This window comes from Xenopus laevis, chromosome 6S (genome assembly GCF_017654675.1).
Source record: "Xenopus laevis strain J_2021 chromosome 6S, Xenopus_laevis_v10.1, whole genome shotgun sequence".
NCBI lineage: Eukaryota > Metazoa > Chordata > Amphibia > Anura > Pipidae > Xenopus > Xenopus laevis.
In genome coordinates this window covers 44,720,783-44,745,357 of record NC_054382.1, presented here as the reverse complement: position 1 = coordinate 44,745,357, position 24,575 = coordinate 44,720,783, and the positions used below count along the sequence as shown (strand labels likewise).

Sequence of the window (24,575 nt, the reverse complement as noted above, 5' to 3'; positions counted from 1 at the left end):
TTTTGTTTTTTACTGTGAATTTTTTCAATATATCATATTTTATAAAATAATACATAAAAAATAGATTAACCTAAATGTTCTATTAATTGCAAGTAGCTACAACAACAAGGCTACAACAATTAGATACAATACATTTCTGAGATAACTACAGTTTACATCCCTCTATGCAACCAGAGATCCCACCATCCAGTACTGTATCTGGCAGTTTGGATACTGCATAAGGCGACATACATGGTAATGGCACTTTGTATTGTACTATTTCTTCAGCCCAACAGCTCAAACAATCAGAACAGCGGGGAGCGATGCAGCATGTATTGGCTGACACCAGTAGATTACATTTTAACACCTGCATACATGACTGACAAAACTTCATACTATATAATCAGCAGCACTGGCAGACATACAAAAAAACTGAGCATCAACCAAACACATCTTGCTGGGGAGTGTTAATTTGTGTACACCAGCAAGCACTGGAATTGCTTTTTAGTGGTGTTTTATGGACATAAACCCAAATAAAATAATCAATTGTTTGTCATTGTTTTGACCATTTCCTCATCCAGACCCAGAGAACAAACTTTAGCACATCAAATGCATGCATCAGAGACCCAGCTTGTCCTTAATAAATCACTTACTTTTCTCTTTTTTACATTTACAAAACATGTCTAAACCACTGAAGATTTTAATTAAGCGTATATTACAAAGAAGCTTGGAAAAAGTTTTGTTAGTTATTAGTTAAATTGTATTTTTTGTTTACATCCCCTAATGATTTGTGCTCTATAAAGAAATTAGGGTGTTATGATCAAGGCTAGTACATTGTGCCATGCCAATTTAACATGTATTAAAATATTTATAGCTTGTACTGTACAACCACAAATGCTGCAAGCTGATGTACGAACATAAATAGATTATTTCTTACTGGAGACTCACAGTATACCAGCATGCGTGTATATTCATACAGACTAAGTAGACCCATTTATTGCTACCAAACTATTGAGCTTAGAAAAGGCACATGATTTTGATTGTAAAACACTTAGGGGCCTATTTATTAACATTCTAATTTCTATTTTTTTCACTAATTTCTCTAATATTTATTAAGTGTAAAAACCATAACAAAATGTTGTGAATAAAAATAACCACTAGTGCAATTAAAAAAAAAAATACATACAGAAGTTGGTGAGGGCCCACGGTCTCCTTTTCTTCCCTAAAAAAACAGACAATGTATTTGTTTGTGAACTGCTGCTAATTAAGATGCTAATTTAAATGCCCTAATTCAATTGTAGCAAAGACCAGTAGCATATATTGGATGCATACTAGCAAACGTAGTTTGACATTGTAGGTTCAAGGAGAGCTGGTGACTGCAACATTGTACATGTAGTCCCAATGCGAGCAGTGCAGAAAACAGCAGATAATGATTCCAATAGAAATTACATTTACAAATAACTTTTGCAATTCATGTATATTAAATTGTAATTTAATTTGTGTTCATTATGCAACATTTTATTTTTTGAGTTTCTTATTTGTTGACTATCACGCCCAGCATTTCATACAGTTTTTAAAAATCTGGAAAAAATTAAGTACAGCTTTGGGACCTGTTACCCAAATACTCAGGACTTGGGGCTTCCATGGTAACGGATTTTTCTGCATTGTTTCTGAAATGATCAAGTTTATCTTCACTATCCCTCTCTCAGCATCTGTTTCTCTTCATTCTCTCTTCATGCAGCAGTTGGGTGTCAGATAATCATTGACATTGTTAGATCGAATATACCTTTATTTATTTGAGTTAATGTATTGATAAATACTGTAAAAGTATGCACCGGAGTTTGGTCAAAGCGGTTTAACTTTTAACAAAATAGTCGAAATTTTTTGATTTTAGTAAAATAACCCCCTTAAAGTATTTACCATTCGACCCGGGTGCCCTGGAATACCTCGACTTCCATCTTCCCCTTTAGATGAAGGACCCTAGACAAATACAACATATAAACTAATAAGAAAATCTCATAGTTGATTGTTTACATAACTAATTTCCAGTGTATAACCTATATCTTACAGGTATTCTTGGGTGATATAGCCTAAATTTTCTGCTTTACAAAAACAGGCAAAAAGTCTATCCCAGAAGAACTTTGATGATATACTCTATACATTTCCTGCAACTGGTATCAGCTTAAAGAAATGGTGCAAGTTTAATTAAACATGACCACTCTAGTGTTCTGTTTTTCAGTACCTGAAGAAGTAAACCAGGGATTAATCAAACAGTGCATAAACCAGTACATTATTGCCCCACTGTCTATGAATGAGAGTACTGTGTTACTCATCTTTCTACAATCAGTTTGCAAAAAAACCTTCTTCATACCTTATTTGTCTACAGGGTAATACACACAGTAAAAAATATAGTGCCCTAACTAGAAAACAATATGAGCAAGGACCATGTCCTGCAAAAAGCATATGTCCTTAATCTGCATAGAGATAAAGAGGTGCATGAACACAGTACATGGGAAAAATAAAAAGAGGTGATGACGAGTTTAAAAAACGGGTACAAAATGTAGCTAAATTATAAAGAAAAATGATACCTACTGGGTTTCCTTTGTATCCCTTTAGACCTTTTCCTCCATCCATCCCAGAATCTCCGTTTGATCCCTATAATATGCATAAAGAGTTCTCCATGACATAAACTCAGCACGGAATATACTGTAGGCATTTATAACAAATTATGAACTAGCACCACATTCAGCATCTTCAATATGCCCCATTTACTGTTGTATGTAGAATGAAACAAACTATACAGAATAATTAATTTACTTTCTTAATTTTACTTTGAAAGATTTGTATTTGTGTGTGTATTTACAGGTTGGTTCCTCCACATCTACATGGACGGCGTCTGCGCTGCTGACCACAACAGGAGACAAAGGGGGAAATTCACTAAAGGGTAAGTGTGACGTCATTTCAGCACTTCGCCACTTTACTAACGGGCACAGGCGTCACTTTGCTAGCAAAGGAGATAGGCTCTAGCGCTACTTCGCACTGTTACGCCAGGCGAAGTTTTGCTCTGACAAAAGACCAGTATTTTGCAAATTCACTAAGATGTGCGTTTTACTCAACGTTACCTGTTCCGCCACACTTGCATTCGCCAGCTCAGACCAGGCGAAGTGCAATGGAATGTATAGGGCTTCTTCAATTTTTAGTTGAAAAATTTTCTAAGTCCTAAAAAATGCTAGCGTCTTTTACTTTTTCAGGGTGATAGGCTGCAAAGGTCCGTAAAAATTTTTTTGGGTACCCGGGCTCCCCCATACATTTCCTAACATATGGCACATAAACTATACACTAGGCTCATGTGTAGGGCAATATACAGTAACAACTTTATTTTATTTTATTAAGGTTTACTGGGCTTGTGTAGTGTAATGTATTTGCTGCAACATATAGGTCCATTCAAATTTAACTTCCCGCCGTATGCAAATTAGCCAACGCTAGCTCAACTTCACTTTGCTTGGTGCAGTAAAGGTAGCGCACATTCGCACTTCGAATTTTAGTGAATTAGAGTTGTCCTGGCGAATCTACGCTTGGCGAAGTGTTGTGATGTGAGCGAAGCCGTCGTTGGTGAATTTCTGCAGGTTAGTGAATTTGCCGCAACAAATTTTGATAAACAATTTAAGCATGGTAAACCTGACCTATACTACATGTTGCTATGCAGTTATATCTGAAGTGTTGCTGTAATGTGGTTTGCTGTTTTTTAAATGATAAATATTACCAGAGTGCTGACAACCTGAGAACAATAGTACAGTATTTACCAAGGAATGTCCATAGACAGAGCACCTACTTTTGGGGACTAACTATCAGCCTTCCCAAACTATTACTATCACAGCTGTTGGATGACAGACAACTCCACTAGTTTACTAGGCACAATAGGGAAAAGGGATGTGCATGTTATTAGGTTAAATAATAAAAACAGATTATTGTTTCCCATTAGCATTTGAAGAATTTACTTACCATAAAACCTGATTCCCCTGGGAATCCTGGTTGCCCCTGTAACATGAATATAGGCACTGAATAAATATTGATGGTCCTTATTTTTGTTTTTGCAAAATGTTTCACTGTGGATTGCTGTAGGATTTCTATTGGCATGCACATCAATCTCAGACAGATACTGTTGGATGGCATATACTGTACTTTGAAGATACTTGGTACAAATATCCAGTGCAGATATCTTTTGTGCATTAGAGCACAAGGAAGTGGAAAAAACATCAAACTGCATTTGACTAGTCTTGAATTAATTATATGCACATGTAGAAAAATTTAGTATGAATAAAGTAGTAACTCAGTATGTAATCACCTTTAATCCTTTTTTTCCTGGTTTACCATAACCAGATCTTCCATCGTCACCCTGTAGAAAGTAAGAATAAATACAAGAAGAAAATAGAAGAAAATGTGTATATATACAGTATATGTATATGAAAATGTGCATGCGATCAAAAATTCAATAAAAAGACGGTGCAAGCAACATGCCAGTTGGGCTTTAGTCCTACTTTATTTATATTTTCACAACTCAGAATAATGAATACCTCATCTGCATCAGACCATCAGGCACAAAATTAAGTGCTTAAAGAATTCCAAGAGTGTAGTACAGGTATTATAAAAAAATATTGCAAATCCAATGTAAAACCCAACTCCCGTCCCGTCACCACTTGGGGACTGTTTCCCAATGTTCAGCGTAAATTCAAAGAAGATAAGTTCTTTGGTAGGTAAGTTATTTATGATACTCCTTTTCACATATTCTCAAATGTGTGCAGACTGCAGATATTGAAATGTATTACTTAAACCAGGGGTCTCCAACCTTTTTTTACTCTTGAGCCACATTTGAATGTAAAAAAGAGTTGGAGAGCAACACAAGCAGGAAAAATTCCATGGGGATGTCAATTAAGGGCTGTTGTTGGCTGTTGTTGGTAGCCCCTATATGGACTTGCAGTCTACAAGAGGCTCTATTTGGCAGTACACCTGGTTTTTATGGAACCAAAACTTGCCTCCAAGCCTGGAATTCAAAAATAAGTACCTGCTTTGAGGCCACTGGGAGCAACATCCAAGGGGTTGGTGAGCAACATGTTGCTCGCGAGCTACTGGTTGGGGACCACTGACTTAAACCATACTACCCAGGTTGTCTCTTATTAACAATGCAATGCTCCATGCGTATTCGGATAGTCATGTAACCTCTAATTGATATGTATAAATATATGGACAGAATGAAAGGGAGCATAGTGCTTACCTTTTAAAAAACTAAATTAAAACGATGTGAGTGGTTACCCACAAGCAAGTAACTGGGGTAGCAGTTATTACATATATATAGTTTTTGAATTATGACAACTGGATTGCCTTCCTAAATACAGTGGAGGTACTCCGGTCAGAAGAACTCTGAGGCCATGTGTACAGAGCACATTGCTTTATGTATCTTGAGGGAGTGCACACCTGCTTCCTCACAAATTGGGGGCCAGAGGATAGAGGAGCCACTGGCTCCTGTTTGTGATGGGTCACATGGGGACCCCACATGTTTTGCCTGGGGGGACCAGGAAATTGTGTTACCTCCTGAAAATTGTTGCACAATACTGAACCAATGGAGTTTTATGTGCTTCATTTTGTAGATTATTTAGGAAATATTTCTAACCGCTTGTCCCCTTTTTCCAGGTGTTGTGGGTTCTCCTTTTTGCCCAGGATCTCCAGGCTCTCCCTACAATTAAAAGTACAGTGTTTATAAAAGTGATAATTACATTTTCAGCTATATAATTGTTAATGCAAGAAAAAAAACTATATTCTATGGAAAGTCATTCCAAATTATGTAACTTAATATGGTGATACTTTTTGCCAGAGATCTGTTATACAGCTCATACAGATGCGTACAAATGCCGGTACACCTGGCCGAACCCACCCCACGCACAGGCGCGCCCGAAGAAGGAGTGAGCAACGGAGGGGAGGAGAACGCAACAGAGGGAAGGAGAACGTGACCGAGGGGAGGACAACGTGATAGAGGGGAGGACAATGCGACGGAGGGGAGGGAGGGAAGAGAAAGCAACAGTGGGGAGGAGAGCAAAGGGGAGTAAGGGGTGTGAACCCGGATATAGGTAGCTGCCCAGCATCCAACTATCATTGCGCCCTAGGCAGCTGCCTTTTCTGCATACGCCTAGTTCCGGCCCTGCCATTAAATAACCTACAGAGCTGTGCATACCTCCTGCATTTCAAATGGCAGCCTAGTCAAAATCATCCCTGCCATGTTTGGTATGAATAATCAAATCAGTATTAGTAGGAATCAGAACAACACTCTGTGTACCATCTAATAGTAAGGATTCACATTTTGCCAGTGTACAAACCTCTTTTTGTATATTTTAGTCTGGAAATGGATAAAATTTACACCATTCTATTTTGGGTATGAAATATGCATATAGTGCAGCAGTGAGCCCTATAGTTTGTAAGAACTATAAAAAATTGAGACCAGTTGAAAAGTTGCTAAGAATTCTTCATTAGTGATGGACTAATCTGACCCATTTTGCTTTGTCAAAAATTTATGAAAAACGGCTAAAAAGCTGCCAAATGTATTAAAGTCTATGGACATCAAACCGTGCAACATCTTTAAATCGCACAACATTTTTTTAAAACTATCCATTATAGTCTATGGGTGTTTTTTCTCAGCAAAACGAGGTGAAATACTTTGCTCATCCCTATTGCTCATTCTATAATAGAATGATAGTTAACTTGCAGGTGAAATACCCCTTTAAATCTATAAAATCCCTAATAAACTACTGTCAGAATCTTAATTTTTATAATATGCAATATTACAATGATGTCTAATTCATAATACAATTTAATTCCATTTAGTTTATCACTTAATTCTTCTTCCAGTGAATTCACAACCCACAGAAGAATAATAGCAAAAATATATTTTGGTAGACTTCATAAGGCATGAAGTGGGCTGGGAGCCTAAAATATAATACAGAACTGCTGTCTTTTAATTCCGATCCCATGTGAACTTTGAGATGAAAGTTTCCCTTTTGTTAAGCAGTAAGCAGCCATTTCCTACAGCATTATTTGGTTATTACAAGCTAATGGAGTTCCAACTGCTTTATAATTATTGCACTGCAAAGTATTTACATTTACCTCTTTCCCCAATGTTCCCGGTTTCCCTGGACTTCCTTTAGGACCGTCTGTACCAGGTTGCCCCTAGAAAGAGAAGAAGATTTACCAGCACACATATTATATCTTAAATAATTTGATTAAGTGCAACACTGGTTACATTATAATATGACACTTATGGGATGAGAATCCATCTGTTCTCCTAAGGCCTTATGCAGATGACAAAATGTAACTGATCTTGTAAAAATCCCACTAAGCTACTGTAATGTCTGCTTGTTTGCTATGGCTTACAGGATGGATGCAAACATTTTCCAATATTCCCACTTAACCCCCAAAGAGTTTAATGTTGTATTTCTACTTAATAAGGATCTAGGAAATCAATAAAAATAGTTAAAATCAATTAAAAACATGATTTGCTTAAAATGGGCTCCGAGGGAGATGGCCTTCCTATAATTTGGAGCTTTCTGGATATTGGATTTCAGGATAGGAAACCCCATACCTGTAGTGTCTATAAAACTTTAAATTGCAAATTTTTTATAATGAACAATTACATTTTCATTGTATACAGTTTCTATTTGATATGATATGTTCTTATGGTCACTTACTCGATTTCCTTGGGATCCACTACTTCCTTTTTCACCTTTTACTCCACTGGGCCCACTGTCTCCCTGTGGGAACATTACAAATAGAACTCATTTTGCACTACTGTTGACTTTGTTTAACATTTATAATACTTCCATCTGATACATTAAAAACAGGGGTGACAATCACCAGTAAAAGCAATTATTTCTTTCAGCTGGTTACTGAACATATGGCCATCTTCAGTGAATATCATTAACTAATCAAGTGACTCCTTAAATAAGACACACTGAATGGTTGAATTAGAAAAGAATGTAGCTCTATATAATCCATGGCACCAAATAAACCAAGTGATCATATTATTTATTTATTTGTCAAAACTAAGCACAACAAATTGCACCACTAAGTAGCAGTGTTTTAAGGGGTGTTGTGTGATTTGAGGCAAAATGCTCAATTTTAGGCAGGATTTCTCAAAGGCCAGTGTTACTGGAAAGACTCTTGCTGGTGAGGTTGAAAGAGACAAATTGTAGGAAAGGGACAGTGCTGAAGATCATTTTTGTGTTTTTCTTTAGAGATACTGGAAGTATCAAGGTATATGCCCTATTTAAAACAGATGATACAACATAATAGAAACTAAATAGTACAGGCGCATTTACAGAGAGGTCACAGACAGCTAAGGACGTGCTTGTCAGGTCTCCCTAATACAGCTGCCTGAATGGATAAACAGTATAATAAAATGGGTCTGAAATCTGTGAAAACACATAAGCCTGTCGGAAATAGATCCAACCCTCATAAAGTTCCATAATTTAAATCTATTCTGAAGCACACAGAGAATTAAGTTTTGTTTTCCTAATATAAATGATAGTTATGTAAGTTCAAATAAATATAGTATTTTCAACAGCAGTGGTGTTGACAGCTTTTTTTTTTTTTTTTTTTTAAATACATTGAAATGCACTTAATTGAGATTGCACCAGGTTCTCTAGGTGAGTGTCATCAAAACTAACAAGAGAAATGCAGTTGAAGGGATTCTATCATGATTTTTATGGTTTACTTTTTCTTTTAAATTACGCTGTTTACACAATTATTCGCTGTTTGCAAATAATTCACTTAAAAAATTTAAAATGTTATTCTTGAACCAGCAAATGTATGTTTTTTAGCTGTAATACTTGTGTGGAGACCTCTCAGTTCTTTGTGCCTGATTCTGAGCTTTGAGAAGGAGCCAGCACCTTGAACAACTTTGACGCAGCTATTGTTTCTCCCCATCTCATTGTATTTACCACGACCCAAGTTGAGCTCCATAGTGGTAGACAGAGAATAGCACCCAAGCAGGAAAAAGCAAGGTTACCAGATGACTAGAAATTCCAGGACACTTCAAATAATTGCATGTTGCATGGTTGCAGCCTTTCTAGCTGCATTTTCTAGATGTGTCTCTGAATTTTCAAGTGATCTGGTACTGTAATTCTACTGTATCATCTTTTAGAAACAAACATGAACATTCTGTGTTTCACCCCAGGAACTAAGCACTGCCAATTCTTTCATCTTTCAAATTACTGCATTGCTTCCCATAGCTCCATGTGATACATAAACTACAAATACAGACATGTGTTGTACTCAATTTCAATTCTCCTCCAGTTTTTATGTGCCCTTAATTTATTATGAGCCAAATCATACATCTGTTGCTGGAGCAAAGATATTTGTGGTTGCTCTAATTGTCAGGCTTGGAATGATAGTCTAAATGAATCTTTGTTTTTCAATTCCTATAAATTGCTTGCTTTGAGCAGAGGGCTCTGTAGGAACGTGCAGAATTTACATTCAATAATGACAGTGAACTGCTGACAATATATGCAACCGGAGGAGCCTGCAAAACTTTGTCTTGGGGGGAAATTCTATTCAAATCACCTAGTGTATCAAAGGGATAGCTCACAAAATGCATTCAGGTCATTTTGTTCATGAGGTCTGCCAGGGTAAGCATGTAGGGTCTCCTCTTCCAACCCCCTAGATTCAGATTAATTTGGATTTTTAATCTAGGGTGCAGTGCAGAGCACAAGACCACATATTTTAATGCACTCTAAGGAACACAAGTCACCATATTTTTGACACTCTGCTCCCTTGTGGACTCTGAAAAGCAAGGACCTTCACTTTCTCAATGACTTTATTTGGCAATATTATATTCAAGAAGGGTGGGCTTGGGATTCATGTAGGCATGCTGTGCAAAAAACAGATATGCCTCAGATGTATAGTAAGTGCTTTCTGAATGAGCAATAAGGGGTGTGATTTTGCGCCCCTTAGTTCTTTAGCACTTGATTCCAGGCCATCATTAATCGAGCCCCATCCTACTGTTAGCACACACATAGAAAAGGATGTAATAAAGGATGCAGTGCTTTATAAATAATGTTTGAAATCATACTTATTACATATTTTCCTTATACTTATCAGACTAAGTACATATTTTTCAGAAACGAGGTGGAACGGAATTGGTTCTCTTCATAGGAATCCATATGCTGTATATGATTGGGGGGAATGCTTGTCTGTCTGCTAAGTTTAAGCAATATGAGATCTCTGTATCACATTAAGGGGGTGATTTATTAAGATTCAAACTAGAATTTTTGCCACGATTCGAATATTTTGCACAAAAACTCAAAAATGTAAATTATATTTTCAAAAACTCAAATGCCTGGTAATTATTAAACAAAAAAAACAAAAACTCGAAATATTGAATGTATAAAATCAGCAATCATCTAAAAGCTAAAACTCACATATTTAACATTTAAACAAGTTTTTTTTTAATTGTGAGTTTATTCAAACTAGAAAAAAAACAAAAAAAAACACAAATTCTAATTTTGATAAATAGGCCTCTAAGGGGGTTATTTATCAATCTGAAAAGTTTTCACTATTTTATGAAAACTACTCCAACCAAATCCACACGGCCAGCGCAAATCCGGATATCAACAGGACATCTGCCACTGACTTCTACATGTACTCGGCAGGTCTGAGTTGGACTACTTTTTTATTCAGACTTTTAACACCATAAGGATTTTTAAAAAACAGGCCAGCCAAAAAAAATCAGAATTTCATAATTAAACTCCAAACTGTCAGAAATATCACTTCACCTGAGGTCCTTGCACTCCTTGATACCCAGCATTGGCATTCTCACCAGGCTTTCCCTTTATTCCCTATAAAAACAAGATGTAATATACTGATGAAAATATTATATTATTATTTTATTGTTCAAACTACTGTCACGCACAGAGTACTTTGTCACAAAAATGCTGAAAAGAACTGATACAAGTATGATCTCTTGTATTCTCCAGGCTTTCATTATTCACGTTATTTTTTACAAGGCTATTCAGCTTTCTTGAGTATTGGGTTGTTGTAATGCTGTAATTGTACCTTCAGTGCTGCCTTGTTTAGAAGCTATTTAGCTATATTGTAAGAAGACATTCATTATTAGATAACATTCTACATATGTAGGGAGCACTATATAATAATACACATAAATATATATTAAAGAAAGACACAAATCATACCTTTGGGCCTGGAACTCCTCTTCTACCTTGTAAATTCTGTAACAAAGTGAAATTTGTATCAATAAATATATATCTACCACATTGGTTTTTCTTATGACTTTATCATTTCATTTCTTAACCTCTGCATTAGGTTTTTTAGGGGGTATACATTAATGCTGCGTTCCAGTAAAAGAAAAGTCAACAATGGTTGGTTGAATAGTGGGGGTAAAGTTTCTGCTGATTCTAATATTAATAAATAGGTAAAAGTCTGAATTTAATCATCTCTTTTTCAAACAGTCAAGTAAGATCTACAAATAAGTTCAGAATTAATTTATACAGTATTAAAACATAATGTATCATTTTATAATTTATTTTTACTGCAAACCAGTATGAAAATTACAATGTGATGTGCAAATAACCAAATTCTTCAGCCTATTCATTGGCATGCAGGTAGTTTTTATTTTTCCTGTTTGCTCTTCTTTGTTGAGTGTATTATTGTGGTTATGTACTGTAGATTGTAATCTTACTATAAATAGTAAATTCTTACCCCTGTTCCTCTGCTTCCAGGAGGTCCTTCAGGACCCTGACGTCCAGCTTCACCCTAAAAAAAATTTCACTTTTGATATATGTGATGCTCTTCTGAGGACCTGAATTTTATACTATGTAGTTACATAGTTACATAGTTAAATCGGGTTGAAAAAAGATAAAGTCCATCAAGTTCAACCCCTCCAAATGAAAACCCAGCATCCATACACACACCCCTCCCTAATTTACATAAATTATATATACACATTTCTATACTAACTATAGAGCTTAGTATCACAATAGCCTTTGATATTCTGTCTGTCCAAAAAACCATCCAAGCCATTCTTAAAGGCATTAACTGAATCAGCCATCACAACATCACCCTGCGGTGCATTCCACAACCTCACTGTCCTCAGTGTGAAGAACCCCCTAATTTGCTTCAAATGAAAGTTCTTTTCTTCTAGTCTAAAGGGGTGGCCTCTGGTACGGTGATCCACTTTATCGGTAAAAAGGTCCCCTGCTATTTGTCTATAATGTCCTCTAATGTAATAGTAAAGTGTATTTCATCCCTTGAGTTAATGCCCTTTTTTATGCAAGACAGAACTTTATTTGCTTTAGTAGCCACATAATGACACTGCCCAGAATTAGACAGCTTGTTATCTACAAAAACCCCTAGATCCTTCTCATTTAAGGAAACTCCCAACACACTGCCATTTAGTGTATGACTTTCATTTATATTATTTTTGCCAAACTGCATAACCTTGCATTTATCAACATTGAACCTCATTTTCCAGTTTGCTGCCCAGTTTCCCAACTGAGACAAACCCCCCTGCAAAGTGGCAGCATCCTGTGAGGAACACAATTTAGGATCATCTGCAAAAATAGAAGCAGGACCTCCAGGTCATTAATAAACAAGCTGACAAGCAAGGGACCTAGTACAGAGCCCTGCGGTACTCCACTAACAACACTGGTCCAATTAGAAAATGTTCCATTTACCACCACTCTTTGTAGTCTTTTAGCCAGTTCTCTATCCAGGTACAAATACTATGTTCCAGGCCAACATTCCTTAATTTAACCGGTAACCTTTTGTGTGACACTGTATCAAATGCTTTACCAAAGTCTAAGTTAATCACACCCACTGCCATCCCAGAATCGAGGTCCTTGCTCACCTTCTCAAAAAAAGAAATTAAGTTAGTCTGGCAAAATCTGGCCTATAGTTTTGAGGCTGAGAACGGGATCCTTTTTTGAATAGAGGCACCACATTAGCAATACGCCAGTCTGTCGACACTATGCCAGACCTCAATGAATCCTGAAAAATTAAGTAAAGAGGTTTGGCAATCACAGAGCTAAGCTCACTAAGTACCCTGGGATCAATACCATCTGGCCCCGGACCCTTGTTTATCTTAACATGTTCTAGTCTCTTTTGAATTTCCTCATGCGTGAACCATGCATCATTAGTTGTATTACTAGAATTGGGACTATTAAGAAGGAAACCTTCATTAACTGGTTCCTCATTTGTGTAGACAGACAAAAAATATGAATTCAGAATCTGTGCATTTATTTTGTTTTTATCAACCAGCTGACCCCTCTCTGATACTAAAGGTTCCACCCCTTCCTGCTTCATTTTTTTACTATTAACATATTTAAAAAATAATTTTGGATTCTTTTTACTGCTTGCTGCAATATCCATTCCCATATCCATTTTAGCTTGCCTTATAGCTTCTTTGCATGATTTATTGGCCTCCTCCTTGGGTCATCTATCAAGTATAGTGCAGGATTCAAAGTGCAAAAAAGGGTGAAATTTGCCATGTTATCTGCACTTTTCACCCTGCACTTTGTCTAATTATCCTAATAATTAGGTGCAACTGTATCTATTTAATAGAAAAAAATAAAACAATATCTGGCATATGTGTTAACATTTGTTTTGTTGTTGTTTGGATACATTTGATTAACAACAGAATCATGAAAATATTTGGTGCCTGAGGATTATTAATCACACTAGCAAAGCTGCACCCAATTAGCAAAGTTGCTCCCATTTCCTGTCTATTAGAATACTTGGTATTCATATTGATTTTTTAAAGGAAAATTATTTATATAACACAGAGATTTTAACCAGAAGATATTTACTTCTTGTCCTGGATCTCCTTTCAAACCGGTTGGACCAGGGATAATGCTACTGGTGCCAGGTTCACCCTGTAAAAAAAATATATAAATCACTATTACTAAAGAGAACCAGAGACTGTTTCTAGAGAATACACTAGAAAAGCAGTTTGTTAATTTTTTTCAGAGGAAATTCTGGGAAGGAAGCCCTGGATCGCTCATGAAATTTCCATTTCCATGGAATACCCTAGAGATTGAACTACACCCACTGGGTTTTAAAGCACAGCCAAGGCATGCTGACCAGATTCCCAACTGCAAACCAGTTTCACCCTTATTGGGGTGCATAAGTAAAGGGTTTTCCAATAAGCTCCGTTTCTCCATTATTACAATACACAGCAAACTATTAACATTTTTTGTTTAAAATCCTATAATGTAGATAATATATGTTAGTCCACTGAAATGCTCATTGCCGTCAAATGACAAACAACTTAATAAAAAGTGAAATACAGTGATAGAAAATTATCAAATTATGATCATCCAATAAAATATACTTACTGGAGCTCCTCGAAAGCCTTGGTTTCCTTTGTCCCCTTTTATTCCTCTTGAACCAGGACTACCCTGTTAATAAGATAAATTCATTTCCAGTAGACACTGGTGATTTATATGAAATCTAGGCACATTTCTCACAAAAGATGAAAATCTATGCTTAGATGATGCATAGACAGATATATTAACTGGAAATATACATATGGTTCTGCCAACTGAGATCCAACCCCCCCCCCCCCATTATTTATCACTGGATGTTTCTCAGGAACCAATTTCGTTTTCAAAGTAAGTATAGTAAAAAGATAGAAGGAATATTTTACTGTTTGTCCGTGTTCTCCTTTATCTCCTTTTGTTCCAGGATGGCCAGTGTTCCCCTATAATATTGGAAAGACATGGAAATACCTCAACAATGATTAAGGTAATGAATACTGAAAGTATATAAGGAGCAAAAGCTACTTATTATTATGATACCTGCTCTGCTGGCAATCCATCAAGTCCAGGCTCACCATCTTCACTCTAAAATAATGTGATAAAAAGTATAAACATAACAATGAGCCACTTTGGATTATACGTTCATTATTTTTTCTGTTGTTAATGTAACAAACACTTATTTGCTGCATGTTAAAACAAGAGAGGAGTTTTGATCCCCTTCTTTACACAGCAAACTGGATATGAATAGGTGTTTCTGACCCATTCCCTATTGAATAGACAGGGGTGCAGCTGACCCTCTTGTAAGAGCATCAGTCACCCTTTTTGTTTTAATGCAACAACAGAGAATGAACTCTTGCATTTTTAAACCATTACAGTGAAAAAGCATGAAATTATATTAAGTGGCTTGCTTAAGCACACCTAAACCAGTTCTTTGCTACGGAGCAGCTGTAAAAATTGGATGGGCGTTTTTTTTGTGTGTGTACCTTGCATTATGAATGATAAAGGTTTATACGCAGGTAGCAACAAAATAGCATATTGTTTACACAAAAGCTTGTTTGAAAAAAGGAAAGAATTCATCAAGTGTACGTTTTGTCATATTTAAGTCCCTCAGAGAGTCATTAACCCAAAATTCATTTTTGACGCTTCAGTAAAATAGACATAGGGGTATTTTTTATCAAAGAGTGAAGTTAGAGACAGGCCCGAACTGGCAATCTGTTGGTTCTGGCAACTGCCAGAGAGGCTGCTATAAGGTGCCATAGAAATTCATTATTTAGTGGGCTGGTGGGGGCTGTTTGGGCTTCTGTGTGGGCCACTGTGTACCTGAAATGCCAGGGCCTATTTTACTTCTCAATCCAGGCCTGGTTAGAGATCACTACAGTCCACTAGAGTGAAATACCACCTCTCTCCATTCATTTCTATGGGATTTTTTAAAGGCATATTTATCAAAGGGTGAAAGTGAAAGAGTGGGTATTTTACTCTAGCAAACTGTGTGATCTTTAACTTCACTCTTTGATAAATGTACCCCATACATGCTAGTTTGTACACTAAAGTAACAGGCATTATTCGTGTCTGAAAATACAAAAGAAAAGAGATGAAAGAGAAAGAATTCATGATAATGACTACCAAAAATACATAAAAGAGCAGACCAGTAAAAAAAAAAACATTGACAAAGTATAAAATGCAGAAAAGAGCAAACCCATGCAAAGTAAAAACAAAGATTTAAACATTATATCCTAATAAAATTGTATACAGTGCGGAGTTAATATCGGATTGCTGACAGGATACCATACAAAAAGGAAGATGGTTTATTTGAGAGCAGTGTTGTTCTGGCAAAAGTTACTCTCTCCGTCCAAGGCCTAACACAGCAAGAGGTGTAAAGGAAATGAGTATACACTATGCTAAAAGCTTTTAGATTCAATGTATATCAATTTGAGTGAATTTACAATTAATTTTGGTGTTACAACACAGCAAAACATAGTGATGCAACCATACATACTTTGTCTCCTTCATATCCTCGGTTTCCCTAAAACAAAAAAGATGGCAAAATCCATATTAGTCCAAGTGCACGGGCAAAAGGTCACATAGGCGCAGACCTAGGCGGCAGCAGGATGTGTATATGCTTTCAATTAAACTGTTATTACTATAGGTTGACAGATGAGTTGGAATAGTTAATTAATTATTTCTTTTCATTTTGTAATTATGGAACAGTTTGCATCATGGGATCATTGCTCATTACACTAACACCGTAAAGGAGACAGCATAGTAGATTGACCTAGGGTGGCATAAACTATAAATTTGCCTTTGCAAAAGGCAAATTTACAGTTTATGCCACCCAATACTAATATATAAAAATATATGAACTGACTGCAATAGTGTGATATTTATAAAGAATGGACAAAAATACTACCTTGAGGCCTCTGGCTCCTTGGCATCCCTTGATTCCTTGTTCACCTTTTAGACCAGGTAATCCTCTTTCGCCCTGATAAAAACAGGGAGCCTGGTTTATTATTCAATTCAATGTTGAAACATGAAAATAACAAACCTCTTAAACTGGTTTTACCATGAGTATGTAGGGGAGCACCAATTCTCTTCCTTATCAGCCCCCAACCGCCCCCCCCCCGTGGGATGTAACCCCACCATTTGGGAACCACTTTCCTTCTGTATGTTTCTATACTATATGTGACTATAATACATTTCTAAATACATATTTAAGAGTATGCAGTTTCTTTTAGGCACATAGCAAGGAAAGTAAATGCCTGCACAGCTATGTAATTATTTATAAATGGCATATCACATTTTAGAAACTATCACAAATAGCTGCAGGATTAGGTTTTAGTAGACTGATGGAGGGTCTCCTACTTCCAGGGTCGGACTGTCGCAGGGCCCCCCTCCCGGTCCCTTGCTACCGGGTCCCCCGCTCATATGTGTGCATGCATGCACTTGCACTGTGTATTTGCTGCGACCTGTTGCAGGAAGAGAAGTACAGCAAGCAGGGACTGGGCAGGCAGGGCCCACAAGAGCCAGGGCCCACCAGGTTTTTTTCCCCCCTGGCCCAGTCCGACCCTGCCTACTTCACAGTTCTTAAGTGACAATACAGTTATGGATGCTTGATGTATCAGTTTATTATTGACACATATTTAGAAATAATATGACTGACCACTGGAATGTTCCACTTGCATAGGGCTACTTAATACTGACATATTATTACATTAAAAAAGTTTCAAAGGAATAGCCCTAATCTTCTAATTGGGGAAATAAGATTTGACAGCTACTCACACTTTCACCATCATCTCCTCTGTGTCCTTGGTGTCCTTTTGTCCCATTTCTTCCCTAAATGAGGAAAAGAGTAGCTGAGTCATTTTGCATTCTTAAAAACAAACTTCCAGCAAGGTAGCAGAGATTATAATTGTAAAATATTAATGAATTATTTGTGAGTTGTTGACATGAAGCTAATGGAAAGAACAACTATGTGCCCTGTGAAATGCCATAGTGTTAACGGTCAGTGTTTTCGATGCCCAGGGTGTTAGAGATGAGAGAGCTTTATTTAACCTTAAAGGAACATATATTTTTAGATGTACTGGTTAGTAAAATGAATAATATATATGCAATGATATTTTGGGCTAAAATATTCCAACTAAACAGTAGAGCAATTGTTACACTTGACTCTAACACACAAGCCAGGGCCTTTGCTATGTGGAAGGTAGGAAGGAAAGGTGTAGTTAAACTACAGCTCACATAGGCTACTGTGCATAAAAGTAAAGAAAAAGGTGGCAGGAGGTTTTTGCAGTAAAACACAGAACAAGTTTATTGTCCAAGACAATAAATCCACAGGGCTAATACTCACAGATCCACAGAGGCATTTCTGATGTTATTATATGCCAGGACAATTAGGCAGAGACAGCAATATGTGACACCATGTGGAAGTAATAGGGTAGTTGAAGGTACACCTCTAGGATGGAATGCCCAGGTACAGTCCGAATCCCATACAGTTGAATGATCAGGGAGAATGAATCTAAGCCTGATCCAGGGATTCAGCTGTGGTCCCTTCACCTTAGGAAGACTCAGAGCATAGGGAAGAGCTACTTCCTACTACAATCCTTGCAGGAGCACAGGCTGCTCATGTTATTTAACCTGTCTACATTACTCTCCTAAATAGTACTATGAAAGCGTTAACCTTTCTCTTGCTGGCGTTAGGGATGGGTGAGTTTTTTCGCCTTCTTTTGCTTCGGACGATACCAGATTACGATGAGTGACATTTTTATTCTCTTTTATGTTTTTTAAGCTTCTTTACATCTTTCTCAAAGATGCAAATGTAAACTGTTTTTCCACTCTTAGATTTTTGTCTACTTTTTGTTTTATTGGCCAATCAGAGTTTTTTATTTTGCTTTTTTCCTCCCTCCCTTTTTATATTTTTCCCCCAATTAAACAAGGATAGCTCACCAATCCAGGGTGATTTTCCTACTGCCATTAAGGTCTATTGTGCATTTCGGTGATTTCTCCAACATGGTGCAGTCACAGGCAGGGAAGATTTCTCCCTGAGAGCATCACTGTGGGTGAAATACTACAAGTGCCATAGCCCTTAGGAGTCAGGAAGGATTTTTTTCCTCTCTTGTGGCAAATTGACAAAAGTCACAAGTAGGGTTTTTTGGCTTCATCTAAATCAATAGCGACATTTTATTTATTTTTTTAATAAATTTTTTAAATAAATAAATAAATAAATATCAAATATTTTGGCTTTTGAGTGTTTTTTTATGTGTAGTACAAAATGTATTTCTATGCTTAAACACATTGGTAGGCATAATGCAATCCTCCCATTTAACAATTGTGTAAAATTACTTTTTATATTCTTCTCCCCAGAAAAAATCCAAAATAAATATTGCTTATTATAATATAAAACTATGTTAGATTTTTGTATTGATCCAATAATTTTTCAAGCATAGGTATGGGACTTATCATCTGGAATGCTTAGGGCCTGTGTGTTTCCATATAAGGGATCTTATATATTCTGGGAAACTTAATTAAGTCTACAAAAAAATGTAAAAATTAAAAAAATAAATACTGATCTGATTTGCCATTAATATGGATTGATGCAGCTTAGTTACCATCAAGTTCAACTGTTTTATTTACAGAGAAAATAGAAATCATTTAAAAGGATTATTTTCTGCAAACTGGCTTAAAATATTGATGATAGTCACATATTTTTAAGCTTTTTCAATAACAGGTTGCCCAATAACTGATGCCATACCTGTATTTCATGCATCTTATATCTATATTACTTGAAGTGTTCATATGTTTCCTTTATTTGCAGAGATATTGTTTGTATTGCTTAAAAGCCAACTCAGTGTGATTGACACTAAGGGGCAGATTTATCAAAGGTCTAGGTGAAAGGTCGAATTTTGAGCTAATTCAAATCGAAATTTATAATGTACTGTCACCATTCGACCATTCGCCATCTAAAACCTGCGAAATTGCTATTTTAGCCTATGGGGGACCTCCTAGAACCTATTTGGAGTCAATTGGTGTTTTAATCTAAGTTTTTTTTGGGAAAAATGTTGAATTGAATTCGATCAATTTGCGCTATTAATTCGATTTGAATTCGGCCGAATATGGACGTATTCGATCAAATATGACCCAAAAAAAACTTCAATTTAAACTGGTTGGTCTTTTTGAATTCAAATTTCAATCTTTTTTCAATTCGAAATTCGACCCTTGATAAATATGCCCCTTCGTTTTATTTGTAGGTATAATTTATAGAAATAAAATTCTCCCTGTCTTCATAGTCCCACATATAGTAAAGAGGCATGCAAACACTTTAATAAAACAGCCTGCCGCTGTTAAATGTGAAATAATAAAGATGCATCATGGAGTGTAGCAAGTTACATGCAGAGGTTTGCTGTAAAATCTAAGTATTTAATGCCTTGCCATTGGAGCTAAAATCTATAACTGCTACACTCCACTTAATAATTACCATAAAATATATAATCAAAAGCAACATATTGTTCGCATCTAGATTCACAGGCAGTCCTTCACTTCAAAACACATTCAGCCAGTTTTGGGCTGAGCCTGAGAATCACCAGTACTGGGATTTCCATAGACACTGCCCTGACTATCTGCCCATGTTAGTGCCAGTAGTAGTATTTGAAGAAAGGGGCTGTGACCAATGACATCTCAGGCCTCTTAGGTCTTTTCTCAAGTAGCTGGAGCAAAGGCCAAAGTGGTTTGAAACTTTGCTGCTGTTCAGGTCACAACCCAGGCATGAGATGGAAACGTGCACTGGATTAAGCTGCATTTTTGTTACTAGTTTTAAATTGTGTGGCCAGAACAGTCATCAGGGGGTTAAAGATGGTACAACTAATAGAGGCCCCGGCATTTCCACAACTCTGAAAAACATTATTTCATTCTGTTCAATATAAATTCAAGGGGCCCCAAATGTTTCATTTGTATGTACAGTAGCTTCTATTTTAAAATATAAGGATATTCAAAGTCACTAAGGAGTTCTATGAGTATATAAAAACATAGGCTGAATTATACAGGGAACTCTACAAGGCTGCAGGCTGAATGCTTTTATAAAGGTATCAGATCGCCTGACATTTGGCTGCCAGGGTTAGTGGTCTCTCTAGGGCAGAACAGCTTTACTGCGCCTTGGTGTACCCAGGCTCCCTGGAACAGGTCCAGCTGGGTCAGCAACCAGAAGTCAAAGAGGAAGCTCCACCCTAACCAGACACTAAGTTAAAATGTGGCAGGAAATGGTTATAGGCCAGTAGGCCAATGGCTGAAACATGTAAATTAGATAACTAGATACATGGGCATCTGTTCAGCAACTAGGGAGATAAGGAAGTATAAGGATTTAAAGCCATAAAGGCATATTAAACCTATGGGTCCTATGGGTCCCTATAGGAGTTGGGGCATGTGTTCAGTTCAGGTTTTAAAGCCTAGCATTATCCAGAGACCAGTGCAGCCTATTTACAGCGGTAATGAAGAAACCTATATTTTATAGTCAATGCAAGATCATGTTTAAAGGGGATCCGTCACCCAAACAAATGATTTCAAATCTTATTTTATCAAGTTAGTCAAGCAAAATGAACTTCAATTACACTGTAAAAATTATTTGAATCTTGTTTCCTTCAGTCTGGGAATTCCTAATTATAGCAAGCAGACAGCTGCCATTTTGTGGATACTTTTATTAAGACAAGCCTTGCATCATCTCAGAATCTTGTTTGTGCACCAGAATGGGGGGCCTGATGTCCATCCCCATGCACTGGCTACACAATTAAATGGTTAAGAGGAATGGGGGAATGTGGGGAAAGCAGTGACATCTAGGAAGTGCTGAATGGAAAGTAAAAGTAATTGCCTGCTCCGCCTCTATGCCTAAGGCATAGAGGAGGGGCAGACAGCTGAGATTTTTATATGAGTTTACAACAGCCATGAATGCTTTAATTGAAAAAATTTATTTGGATTTCATCTTTAACTTGAAAAGGACTTTTATATGAGTTTACAACAGCCATGAATGCTTTAATTGAAAAAATTAATTTGGATTTCATCTTTAACTTGAAAAGGACTTTTATTAAACAGCTTTTATGTCTGGGTGACAGGTCAACTTTGCAGTTTTGATAAACTTTAAATTAAAGTTCCTGAAATGTTTCACATCAAATGGTGCATGATATCATTATGCACCATAAATACTGATGGGTATGTGCTATTTAATATTGTTATTTGGAGGGCTTTACAATTTGTACAATGTAGAAAGGGAATTGCCTGGGGGATTATGTAACATGTAATCCTGCAAAGGTTCTGCAATGACATATTGCAACCCCATGTGGATAGGAGTTCCTAAGGGCAGAATTTAAATGCTCTTGTAAATTAATACATTTGACAGAAAGGCTATTCATATGCTGAAATGTTTTTTGTTATACTTTGTCTTCAATATTATAAAGTTGTGCACTTTAAAATCTACAGTGACTCCCAATATGCTACTTGATTAACCCCTTGTTAGGGAAATGATTCTGTTACTGCTCAATAGAATCCGAAACCAATAGTTCCCTTTTACTTACATTTTTAGAGCTTTTATAACTTGATTATGTAGCTGAAACAATAATAATATTATATATAGTACACGTTAGGTACAAGAGGTACAAGATTGTGCCATGGGACCAAATGCAATTAGAAAGTGTGTATGTGTAATTCTCATCACAAGAGGAAAAACAAACAAACAAACAAACATATACAAATAGCCCATAATGCAGTAGGTGTTTTTAAAGACTTCAGTGTAAATTGACTAGTTAGCATATACTGCAACTTGTTTGCAATTTAACAGCATGGATAAAAATTAACATCTGCTTTGGTTAACCATGCACTAGATTCAGGGAAAGTTTTACTTATTAAAGAGACACTGACATCAGAAAATAACCTTTTTATTATCAATCATAACATTGTCTTTGATTGCTATTTATAATTTTGCCCATCTGATCTCACATGTTCCTCTATGAGCGGGCTGCCATATTTGTGCAGCAGAAGTCCGTTAGCATTAAAAACTCTTTTAACTGACAGGCTGAGATGTGACAATCAGGTTGGCAAAACAGTCAGGTTTAGGAACGTTAAGTGGCAATAACTTACAAAAGCAGAACTATCAGCGAAAAACAGTCAACATGACCTATAGGTAAATTTTAATGGAGATTAATATTTTGAAAAGAAAATTTTAAGTGTCAGTATCACTTTAAATACATGTGGGAATGGAAGCTCTTTCAATGCACAGCATTAATCACGGCATCAAAGTGTGATTCTCTGGGCAGAAGTTATTTAAGTACCACATCTTCAATGCAGGCATTCCTTGCATCTGTGCCCTGAACATTGTATTGTGCAGTTCATCACAGGCTGAACCAGTGCACTGGCGTAATGTTTATATGTATCCACACAGTTACAATCAATATGTATAGCAGCAATTTATCTTTTTAAACCACTTTCTAGAGTGCATGATTTTGTATTCATATTAGCACTTTGCCCTTCTGTTCATAAATAGGCTTTTCTTTTAGAATGGCTGAAATCTTATATCTGGCTATTTAATTTGATAGATACAGTATAAAAGTGGCAACATCATTTATAAATAATATATTACCTTTATTCCACGAAAACCAAAAGCTCCTGGTTCCCCTCTTTCTCCATAGCATTTACAAAATGCACAACAGCATATGGCTTCAACAGAATGGTCCTAAAAGCACACAACACATTCTTTGTTGTAAAACTGTGTAATGTATGCCAAAGGCAAAAATAGAAGGGTTTCAAAGAGCAATTTCCTCAACATACTTATTTAGGAAATCATTTGGTAGTGCTTACATGGAGAGAATATTTTTACTGCTACAGGTGAACATGATTTTTCCTTCATATGATGAGATGGGAATAATAGTCAAGTGGGGGGGGGAGCACTGAATTTAAATTTGGGCATCTATATTTTTGAGTAAAACTTGTCAAATTCATCTTATTGATATTTATATATCTTTATTATACCAATTTCATGCGATGCACTGGGGTCCTGAGTTCCATATGTATATTCTCCCTATATCTGTGTGGGTTGTCTTCAGATACTCTGGTTTTCTCCCATACAGAAAAAAAATGATTGATTCTGACAGAATTAGATTGCAAGCACAATTAGGGCATGGACTGATATAGCACAAGATTTTGGCTACAATACCATATTAAACTTATTAATGCACTTTCATTCCTGTAACTATAAATAACATTTCATAGCCTTAAGAAGCCACCAAGTGGCAAATGAATCCGCTCAGCTACAGAACTGTACCAGAAATGATTCCTTTAAATTTTTCTGCACTTTTTTCATCCAGCATTTTTCTATATGATTTTTTAAAAATCAGTATTGTCCATACCTTATTACAATTTGTTTTATTTTATTTATCCCCCTACATACTGCTTCCTTTCCACAGACTGGACTGTTGGAGGAAATAGCTTTAGGGTAGAAAGTACTGTTATCTCGCTGCTTGGCAGAGCCATTAGCTTCCTTACGAGCAGGATGTCAATATGACTTATTAATGGAAAGCTCAAAGTTTGCCCAGGTGCAGTAACCTATAACAATCAATAAGATCTTTGCTTTTAAACAGGTAACCTGTAAATATTGCTAGCTGATGGTTACTGTGGATAATTAGACCTGTAGCAAATATTGAACATTTTATTATAAAAAATTTTTTTATAATGAAATACAATTTATAACAAAATATTTAATTGTATTATACAATATTGTACATTTTATTTATAAACTCCATATACGCATGC

At 36.4% G+C, this 24,575-nt stretch overlaps 1 protein-coding gene across 1 annotated transcript in view; it reads right to left on the bottom strand.

Annotated features, from left to right (window-relative positions):
• The window catches only part of col6a6.S (collagen, type VI, alpha 6 S homeolog), an 83,457-nt gene that overhangs the window by 15,288 nt on the left and 43,594 nt on the right, over positions 1-24,575 (bottom strand). Inside the window, exons 13-31 of the mRNA XM_041567543.1 lie at positions 23,407-23,499; positions 17,571-17,624; positions 16,702-16,773; positions 16,291-16,317; positions 14,835-14,879; positions 14,684-14,737; positions 14,373-14,435; positions 13,845-13,910; positions 11,740-11,793; positions 11,214-11,249; positions 10,797-10,859; positions 7,713-7,775; positions 7,132-7,194; positions 5,648-5,710; positions 4,325-4,375; positions 3,982-4,017; positions 2,572-2,634; positions 1,900-1,959; positions 1,166-1,201 (exon numbers count right to left, since the gene is read on the bottom strand). Of these exons, the coding sequence (XP_041423477.1) occupies positions 1,166-1,201; positions 1,900-1,959; positions 2,572-2,634; positions 3,982-4,017; positions 4,325-4,375; positions 5,648-5,710; positions 7,132-7,194; positions 7,713-7,775; positions 10,797-10,859; positions 11,214-11,249; positions 11,740-11,793; positions 13,845-13,910; positions 14,373-14,435; positions 14,684-14,737; positions 14,835-14,879; positions 16,291-16,317; positions 16,702-16,773; positions 17,571-17,624; positions 23,407-23,499 (1,062 nt within the window). The remainder of the gene's footprint in view (positions 1-1,165; positions 1,202-1,899; positions 1,960-2,571; positions 2,635-3,981; positions 4,018-4,324; positions 4,376-5,647; positions 5,711-7,131; positions 7,195-7,712; positions 7,776-10,796; positions 10,860-11,213; positions 11,250-11,739; positions 11,794-13,844; positions 13,911-14,372; positions 14,436-14,683; positions 14,738-14,834; positions 14,880-16,290; positions 16,318-16,701; positions 16,774-17,570; positions 17,625-23,406; positions 23,500-24,575) is intronic.